Below are 10,287 nucleotides of genomic sequence, written 5' to 3' on the forward strand. Positions count from 1 at the left end.
ATTAGTTAAATCTCATAATCTCTAAAAATAAATTTTTAATCGGAACAAAATGTGCGCCCATTCATCACAACATTAAAATTATCTGAGACAGATAATTTTTGTTTTACAATTTTCCTGATACTCTGTGAATAAATATTTGATTTTGAGTTGTATTTTTTTACAACTAAAATCCAATTGTAATACAATTAAACACAAATTACAATTCAAAACAGTCGCGGTTGTAGCGATAAATCGCACATCTCTTGATCGAAATGCGAAATCTCGCAGAGCGACTGGAAGTGTCTGGGAGTTTGACGACCAAGGACGACGTTAAAATATAACCTGCACGGCAAGTTTTTGTCACTTGACATTTTCTCAACGAATGTCAAAGAACGTCAAAGTCGTAACACGTCGAAGTAGCTATGTTTGCAAGCCAATTGACTTTGTCGATCTCACGAACAGTTAGAAGTAACTTGACGAGCGTTCGAAAAATGAGCGCTGCGGTTAATACCGGCTGTGTGAAATCTCTGTTATACAAGGAATACGGTGATCCCGTCGAGGTTCTTCAAGTAACGACACAAACAATAGAACAACCAGCAGGCAATGAAGTAATTATTATTATTGCGATTAAAGGACGATAAGTAAAATGAATTGATTTTGGCACTTGGAGAGCGAGCAAAAACGATGTGTTTTTTTGTAGTTTCTGAATTGCTGAATTGAATTTTAATCTTTAAAAAACTTTGTCGGGGAAATATTAAAATTAACATATAAATGTTGTAACCGTATTATTATTGCTGATGAGCTTTACATATTTTACAGGTTAATTGGTTGTTTGAGATCCAGACAATTTTTCTCATTGCGTCTGAAATTTGGACACGTATCAAAAAAAGTACAAATGTTTTGAATTACATAATTGTATAATTGTATTCTGAAATTAAAAGGGTATATTAAAACTTTTAGATTTTTGTAAACTTTAAAAATTCTTTGGAAAATATAATTATTTACCAGTGATCCAATTGATTTAGCTAAACGAGCTGATCCATGGAGAGTTAATTGGTGTTTTTCTATTAATAAAACATGATAATTATCCCTAATATTGTAATTTAAATGGTACTTACTATAATTCATGTTCTGCTTGAGAAAACTCAAGACATTAATATCTAAAGATATTACCATGGCAATTATTTAATCTTGATTATAATACTTAATAGCATTGTTTTATCTTTTAAGGACTTTCTCCTAGAATATTTGGTATTGTAATATTTAGCTACTGACAATTTGTACAAAAATATCTTTAAGAACCAAGATCTGCTTTGACTCAATAAGGCTTTTTTTTATTTATTAATTATATTGTTTACATATTAATTGATTTTTATTTAATATTGCTCATTTTATTATAGTATTATAGCTTTACTTTTTAAAATGATTATATTATCTTTATAGTAAGTTTTTATAGCTTTAATTTTATATGCTGATTTTAATACTTTTCTGATAAATTAAAAATTTTTTTTAAGAATTTAGTAGCTCAAAAACTACAAAAAATATCAATTTTATTTGCCATTTTAGGGATCAAAATAGGTCAATTTTATTTATTATCCTTTGTCTGCTTTCATATTTATATATAAGTTTTTAATTATGTAATTTAATTCAATTTATAACATATAGGTGACAGTGAAATGGCTGCTATCTCCAGTGAATCCAGCCGATATAAATACAATACAAGGAAAATATCCCAGCAGGCCTTCTCTACCAGCAGTACCAGGAAACGAAGGCGTTGGAGAAATAGTAGCAGTTGGATCTAGTGTTCAAGACTTGCGTGTTGGAGACAGGGTGGTACCAAATGGCCCTAATTTTGGAATCTGGAGAACGCAAGCTAATTATAATTTTAAGGATCTTATGAAGGTGTGTACATTATTATGAAATCATCTTTTAATAATAGCATTTGCTGCATGTGTATTATGTCTTAATTTGATTTTATAGATACCAAGTGACGTTGATCTAGTTGTAGCAAGTATGATGAATGTAAATCCATGCACAGCATACAGAATGCTCAAGGACTTTGTTCCATTAAAGCCTGGAGATACTGTGATACAAAATGGTGGCAATTCTGCGGTTGGTCAACTGGTCATTCAGTTATGCAGAATATGGAATTATAAATCTGTCAGTGTTGTTAGAGATAGGCCAAATGTACATGAATTAAAGGTATAATATCAATTGTTTTAGTTTTTTTACAAGGTTTGGGAAATAATGCATTACTTGTAACTGATATTATAGTTATTTTTATAAAATAACATTTCCAACTCTGATTTTTGTCATATTATAAATATAATATTTTTATACATACAATATTATGAATTATTTAGAATCAACTAGCAAGTTTAGGAGCCGATGAAGTGCTAACTGAAGAGGAAGTTCGAAATACACAATTGTTTAAGAATAAAAAATTACCTGCACCAAAATTAGCTCTTAATTGCATTGGTGGACAGAGTGCGCATGAAATAACGAGACATCTCACACATAGTGGTATTATGGTGACTTATGGTAGCATGTCCAGAGAACCGTTGACTGTACCAGTATCCGCACTTATATTTAAAGTATTTTATTACTACATTTATAATTGACAATTGCGAAAACTAATTAAACTAGATTTTATTTAATCTAATTTGTGCAATATATTTTCAGAATATATCATTCAAAGGATTTTGGATGACAGCCTGGACAAAAGCAAATATGGAATCCCAGGAGAGAGTGGAAATGTTTAATAATTTAGCAGGTTTCTTTAAAGATAAGAAATTGCAACCGCCACCATATAAACTAGTACCTTTTTGCGAATATCAAGAAGCTATCGCTAAGGCGCTTAGCTTCGATGGCCGAACGGGCGTGAAGTATATTTTAGATTTAACAAAATTTTAAAATTTTATTTACATATAGAGAATCCGTTTTCTACTTTTTCGTAACTTCTGCCAGTGCATTTGATAGCATTTAAAGTTACTATTTTTAGGATTCTGCACTATGCGCATAGATTGAGACAAACTAAAATATTTTGTAAAGTACAATAGTTTTTCACATGGGAGTATGTTTATTTCTAGTAGAAATATCGGTGTATATAAATATGCAAGAGAATATAGGGAAAATAAATTATATGCTAATAAAATAATTGTTATGTTTTACTTAAGTTAAAATCTCGAGTTATTCGATTTCATCAAGAAGGTCTAGCAAATCCATACTACGTTTCAAATTTTCATGTTCATCTTCGAAAAAATCCGCATATACAGTGTCAAGTTTAGCCTTGTAGTCCTCATTCAATTTTGGCTTTCCGTTTTCTGCGTTGTTTCGTTTTCCGTTGTTTTCTTCGGTATCAATTTCTTTATTTGAATTATTTATATCTTTTTCCTCGTCCATGTTTGACAATAAATTAAGTGTGAACGGTCTTTCATAATTGGTTTCCTCAGTCCCGAGCTGAACAGCCAGCATACCTAATTCTGCTTTCGCGCCGCAGTCTCTTAAGAACTGTTGACTGTCTCGCCTTGTATTTTCTATTATGCCGTATGTTGGCAAATATCTATATAAAAAATAAGTAATTACTTTCCATACTATAATTGACAGTTGCGTATACTTTTTTATCTTACATATTTTTGCCCAATAACGTTTTCCTATCACCAAAGGTATCGAAGGATCCTCCACAGCATGTTTCAGGGCTCGCATCTCTAAGCCTCATGGTAGCTAAGGTGTTCTTATATTCATCATATTTCTCGTCATATTTCTGAGGTATTACATTGAAGCTGGCATCTTCGTTTTGCAGACCACGTCGCAAGAGGATTGAGACTCGCACATTATACGGTTCCAATTCCTTTAGGCAAGATTGCCGTACATTCCAAACCTCGTCGAAAGTCAGACAGCCGTAAAACTGCGCTTCGAAAAATTGGCAAAAGTTTTCGTCGATTTGAACATTATTAAATTGATTATACTGTGTTTTACTTACGTTAACAACCATCTGATGCACCATGCTCACGCACTTTTGCGCATTTACATCGCTGACCATATCGCGCATCCCGTCTATATGATTCAAAGTGATGAGAATGACTTCTCTGGGTCCAGTGGCTACTTTCAATTGATACTTCACCATCATGATCATCAGGTCGAAGAGTTTGTCCATACTACCCTTATCCAACTTCATGATGGATGAATGAGCAACACTCTCCAAAGTAACACGTAATTGTGATACTCCAATCATTGGCGATTCTTCGAAAATTGACGATAGTATTTTAGGATTAAGTAAAGCGATTGTTACGTCGTCCAATACTGCAATTAAACTATATTAAATTAGTCTTGGCGAAGCATATCATTCGTTTAAATATCCAGAAAGACTTTATAACGTTGTCATATATTTTATTTTACTTTGATAATATCAGAAGATTAAACAATTTTTATCTTTTTTAGTCGTAAAATTTTTTTATTAAATAAGATATATATTTTTTTCTATGATTTAGATGAATGATAAAAAAGATGATACTACAATTGTATAAAAGATTACTATATATATGTAATTGTTATAACAGATTATCAGTGCAATTATTAATTACAATAGAAAAATTAGCACATAATATTTACGAAGCAATTGAAATATTCGAAAGTACTATCGAATATATATAGTTTCACCTTGTATCGTTTTGTCGATGTCGATTTTTTGCGCTTTCAGCCTCTGCCGTAAAACGTACAACATTTCACCGCCCATATTTAAATACAGGATGGGTGTCGAATGCAAAGACATTTTTACGAAAGCAATCTTCGACGATTATTGTCAGTGATACATGTATCAAACAAGTACACGTATGCCTTACTAAAGTGAAAGAGTCGATGCGTCGTCTTGACGACGTAGGTGTACATAATATAAGCTACAGCTGACTATAAACCATAGGGAAATTCTTCATATTAATATATGAAGTTGGAAAGAAATCTGATTGAGTCTAAAAGGGAAATAATAACGCTGTCTTGCTTTTCTCTATCGTGCCTGATAAAAAATTGATGGAAAAATGCATTTAGTTTTCTTGTGACAAAAAATATTATTGCAACAAAATTAACAAGTTCTCATTTTATACGATTTTTATCCAGTTAGCAAATGTTGGCAGAATATCAGCAGATTGGTAACAGATGATGAGAAAATGTTAGCAGACTGCGCTCATCTGAGGTCTTATTCTGTTAATATTTTGTTGATATAAACATTCTGTTGACATATTCTATAGCAGCAGACTAGCAATAGAAATCGAGCAGATTTCTCTGCTACAAAATAGTATGTAGTGTTTGCTACATTTCTGTTTTTTTGTAAGTCGAATGTAAAGGGAGAAATAGAAGTGTTAATGAAACTTAACGTAAATTAAAATAATAAAAGAAGCGTTAACGCTTCTAAGTATTGCTTTCACTTTTACATTTGATTTAATTACGCTCTGATTTATTATAATTTATATTAGTTATATTATAGGAGAGAGCAGGGCAATTAATTATTTATGAGTTTTATTTTTAATTATTTAAGTAATTAAGTTTTAATTATTTATAAAAATGATTGCATAAAAAATAGTAATTTTGCAGCAATATATGTATGATTATAGCATTAAATATACATACGTGTTTACAAAGCATTTGTATAATAAAAAGTCATGAATTTAAATTTAATGATAGATTTACAAAGCATTTAAATATTAATAAAGACTTATGAATTTAATAATATATTATTTAAAATATTTAAATAAATTTATATTAATCACAAATTTATATTCATAGTCGATAATGTCATCGCTCTTCAATTATCGCCAGGTCTCTGGGGTAGGGTTCGAGGTTTCTCAATTTCTTTGGTATAAGGTATAAGCAGAGAGGAACTTCTCTGAAATAAAAGTGACGAAGATTTGTCCGAGAGTCCGAGGTTCGAGGACTCCGAGGGAGGCCCCGGCCCCCGCGGCTGACGACTTTTAATGGTATCTCGTCTTCTCGTCAATCGTGGTTACAGCAATCCTGTAGGTTAGAGAGAAAGGAATGGTTGTTTCCATTTTATTTATAATTTGGCCGAATGAGTTTTCTGTTGTTCGCGATAAACTATGATCCTAGTAAGATATTGTTACAGAAATGAAATTACTTTTAAAGGTTCCGATATTCACTGTCAATATTGAAAATCTATTAGTTTACGTCACATACACTGTACAGTGAATATCAGTTGAGTTATCTAGAGTTATCTTTTGCTCAGTACCTAACTATTCGTTGATCATGTTTTGTTTACGAATACCGGCAAACTTTAATAAGATAAAAATACATTGCATTTCGTGATAGCCTCTAATAAATATAATATAAGTAAGTTTAATAAGAAAATATTGGATAAATTAAATAGCTAGAAAGTTTGTAGTATAAGAATAAACTTTTTAATCCAAATATCTGAACATCTCTCTTGAAAACACTAATAATTGAATACACAATGTAAGTCTTAAGGTATAAATATATGAACTATAAATATATGAACATGTCCTAGATTACTTTGTTTTCGAAATACAAGGTGTTAAATTGAATGTAAAAATTTTTTAAGTTTGATTTAAAGATATTTAATTCAAATTTTGTGGGCATATATATGATATTAAAAATAATTTTTCAGTAAAATATTCTTATATTTGTTATGAGCATTATGCATACAGGTAATTATATATATATTAAATTGAAAATAAAGCAGCTTATGACATATTTAGGATTTTTTCTTTCTGAAATAAGTTGAAAATATTGCTTTTAATTTTTTATACTGAAGAATATACTCTGTATAATGCCTTTTATAATGGTAATCATGTCTTTTTTTAGATTCTACACATGTAAATGCAAGAATATTAAAGTGATATGAGATTAAAGTACTTCTAAAAGAAAACAAAATGGATAAAGTACAGGATGTGTTGAATGCTAGATTAATTGCGGCAGGCAAGCATCTTGAACTGTCAGCTCAATATAAAAAACTAAAGACTGATCAGGAACGCGTGGTATTTACTCTGAACATAATGCAGGAATATGACTTAGTTCCTAATGTAACCGGTATGCCAAAAAATGCCAAAGAATCTGAGAAATTACGGGAGCAGGGCAATAAGGTCTTTGTCAAAGGTATCGTCAACAGTAAGACATCCATTGATGTGTTGAAGCTGTATACAAAGAGCATAGCATTTGCGCCTTGCCCATCCGAGCAGCTAGCTCTTGGTTATGCCAATAGATCGGCTGTTTTGTTTCTGTTGGGTTTGCATCCAGAGTGCATTCAGGACATTGACAGAGCATTGGCCCTAAATTATCCCGATAATCTGAAAGCAAAGCTTTATCTGCGTAAAACGGAATGCTTAATGCTTTTGGGAAATTCTTCTGTAGATGACATGTTTAAGGAGGTGCAGTACTGGCTGGACAAGATGTCTCTAAATGACACAAGTCGAGAAAAATTAAGAACAAAACTTGATATTTTACAAGATAAGAGTGTAAAAAAGAAATTATGCACTGACATAAAAGCTCAGTCATTGGTATCTTCTCTACCTACTATTACATCCTGCAATAATGAAGTTCCCTGTGCATCAGACGCAGTAGCCATAGAGTATAATGAACGCTGCGGTAGACACGTTGTTGCTACTCGTGACATTCGTCCAGGGGAAGTAATTGCTGTAGAGAAACCTTATTCATTAATATTACAGCAAGAAAATGGGCAGACGCATTGCTCAAATTGTTTAAGGGTATGTTGGGCAAACATACCTTGTAACTATTGCACTTATGCCATGTATTGCTCAGAAGAATGCAGAAATATTGAATGGAAAAAATGTCATGATGTAGAATGCGCTGTCTTTCCCGATTTAATGGAATATTCCTTCTACAATCTTGATTTGTGCAGCATAAGGCTTGCTGTGCTTGCTTTGAGAGAAGCTGGTGGAATTAAGGAATTAAGGACATTGCTAAAAGAAGTTGATGAACATGATGGTATTTAATATTTTTTAAATAAAAGATTTATTACACACACACATAATTTTATTTAATATTTATATTTTTTTCTTAAGTCATAGAGTAATTTATAATATATTATTATTATTCAGATCCACGGACGAAGGGCTTTTCTCAAGATGGAAAACTATATAGTGATAGATACATTGGTGTGTATAGTCTTGTGACGAATACTGAGAAAAGATCCGTCGCTGATCTCTTTAAGAGATCTTTGGATACTTCCTTTATTTTATATCTTTTAGCTACACGCACTGTGATATTTGGTGCTAAATTATCAGAGGATTTAAGTTCATTGGCGGAAAACAATGACATTACATTCTTTGGCAGTCTTATTTTAAGACATCAACAAACAATCCCCTGCAATATGCACACTGTATATACTCTGATATCGGTTATGTATTTTATTATAATAGAGTCCTTGTATCAGTCATTGATTAATCATTAATAAATAACTGTTTAAGGAGTAGAAGTTTAATTAATGTTAGAGTTCCGGTTATTTTAAAATTTTTGCACATATTTGCATTATAATAAAGAAAACTGTCCAATAGTTTGAAGTTTAAAGGTCTTTATATATTTTTATTATATATATGATTTTTTATTGTGTATATATGTATATATAAAAAAAAATTTTGTTAAATTTTCTTTTTTTATTATTTTTTAAAACTACATTTTTATTAAACGGGCGCGCGCGCGCGTGTGTGTGCGTGTATGTGTGTGTAATTTTCTTGTACTGCAATATCAGCTAATAATTTTTATTTATATATTTATAAATTAATTTAATTTAAAAATAGAGTTAAAAGTATATTAAAACATATTTTATATAATTTACACACACATGCACGCACGCACGCACGCACACACACACACATGTATATAAAATTTCTTAGCTCTCTAGAATTTAATTAACATAAATTTAAACTTTTTTTTTTGAAGTTTCTTAAAAATGTATATTCTATTAGTTTATTTAATATAAATGAATATTATATCGAGAAACACGCTATATTCGATTAGATTTAAAACGTGAAATAAGATTTTAAAATAATAAAGATTACATATTTACATTTTTTAGATCTAATCATTTTTTTACTTAAAAATCAAATTTTTTTCATTGACTGATGCAGTGACTTTATATTTTTATATATCTAATTTATTTTCACTTTTTTTTAGATGTAAATAATTTTTTTATTCAATTTATTTTTTCTATTTACTTATCTACTTTTTATAATTTTATTTTGTTGGTTTATTAATTTAATATATGTATAATATATAATGATATTTTCAGTTTGGTGAAATGAAAGATCTGGAGTATGTAGAACGAGGTATAGCTTCTATGCCATTTTTGAGCTTAATTAATCACAGCTGCGATCCAAATGTATTTAGACACTCGAAACCTGAGCATATAGTATTATATGCCATGTATCCCATTAAAAAAGGCGAACAGGTATCAAAATATTTGTATTGTTTAAATTGACTTATTGTTTGTAGTACATTTTATTTCGTTATAGTTATTAGATAATTATGGCACACATTATGCCATAATGTCGAAAGAAATGAGGCAGCAAAAGCTACTCAAACAGTATTATTTTACTTGTGATTGCATACCTTGTCAGGAAGATTGGCCTCTATATCACGAATTAAAATCATATAAGGTACAATCAAATTTTATCAATAACAAGAAAATTATTATACATTTTGCAATATTAATATAATTTTATTTTGGTTACAGACTTTAGTGAAAAAATCGTCGGATAAGGCTAAGATAAAAAAGGCGTTAAGAAAATTTAATATATTCGTTAATTTAGCGACAGAGGGCAACATTCAAGATAAATCTTATATTATTGAAGACTTACTGAAAATGGTACAAGTACTGCACGATTGCGCGCCAATGCCTTGTGAAGAGATGAATAACGTTATCGAAACTTTAAAACGGATGTATGACTTGAGCGGAAATATATATGAGATACCACAAGTACGAACATAAATGTTATATATTTTTTTTTATAAGACTTTGATAAAACAACGTTATTGTTATCATCTTTATTTATGCATGATAATTGTATAAAAAAAACATTTTATAGACATTTCTTGAAAGTTAATATTTTTTACATATATGTGAGGTTTTTAAATAAAAAATATTTTTTAAAGAGATGTTAGAAAAGTTTTTTATGGATGTATTGTTATATTTATTAACCCTTTCGGTACAAGAGTCGACTATAAGCAATGATTGTGAAATATTTACATATATTTATATATATTAAACATTGATTTTAGTGAAATGTTTGTTGTATCTTGTTGAAGATGATTATATATTCTGTT

General features: G+C 30.2%; 3 protein-coding genes across 8 annotated transcripts; 2 read left to right on the forward strand and 1 right to left on the reverse strand.

Annotated features, from left to right (window-relative positions):
• The first annotated feature begins 161 nt into the window (after positions 1-161).
• Positions 162-3,133, forward strand: LOC105838008 (enoyl-[acyl-carrier-protein] reductase, mitochondrial). 2 transcript variants are annotated; one of them, XM_012683260.3, is made up of 6 exons: positions 453-587; positions 799-868; positions 1,645-1,881; positions 1,960-2,181; positions 2,343-2,573; positions 2,662-3,133. In XM_012683260.3, exons 1-6 carry the CDS (start codon positions 583-585, stop codon positions 2,890-2,892), a joined length of 996 nt encoding a protein of 331 aa, XP_012538714.1. In that variant the 5' UTR covers positions 453-582; the 3' UTR covers positions 2,893-3,133. The 2 variants fall into 2 exon arrangements, with proteins under 2 accessions (XP_012538713.2, XP_012538714.1); XM_012683259.3 differs by lacking the exon at positions 799-868 and having other exon boundaries at positions 162-587.
• Positions 3,039-5,495, reverse strand: LOC105838009 (protein OSCP1). Its single transcript, XM_012683261.3, is given in 5 exon segments — positions 3,039-3,541; positions 3,609-3,886; positions 3,962-4,281; positions 4,639-4,773; positions 4,776-5,495. Coding segments are annotated over 5 exon segments (1,197 nt in total). The 5' UTR covers positions 4,867-5,495; the 3' UTR covers positions 3,039-3,168.
• Positions 5,496-5,718: 223 nt separating this feature from the next.
• LOC105838002 (SET and MYND domain-containing protein 4) lies at positions 5,719-10,119 on the forward strand. 5 transcript variants are annotated; one of them, XM_036291626.1, is made up of 6 exons: positions 5,719-6,653; positions 6,811-7,950; positions 8,064-8,362; positions 9,254-9,412; positions 9,477-9,620; positions 9,698-10,119. In XM_036291626.1, exons 2-6 carry the CDS (start codon positions 6,879-6,881, stop codon positions 9,950-9,952), a joined length of 1,929 nt encoding a protein of 642 aa, XP_036147519.1. In that variant the 5' UTR covers positions 5,719-6,653; positions 6,811-6,878; the 3' UTR covers positions 9,953-10,119. The 5 variants fall into 5 exon arrangements, with proteins under 5 accessions (XP_036147519.1, XP_012538700.2, XP_012538701.2 ...); XM_012683246.3 differs by having other exon boundaries at positions 5,719-5,991; XM_012683247.3 differs by having other exon boundaries at positions 5,719-5,987.
• The last annotated feature ends 168 nt before the right edge of the window (positions 10,120-10,287 follow it).

The sequence above is a fragment of the Monomorium pharaonis genome, chromosome 9, assembly GCF_013373865.1.
Source record: "Monomorium pharaonis isolate MP-MQ-018 chromosome 9, ASM1337386v2, whole genome shotgun sequence".
NCBI lineage: Eukaryota > Metazoa > Arthropoda > Insecta > Hymenoptera > Formicidae > Monomorium > Monomorium pharaonis.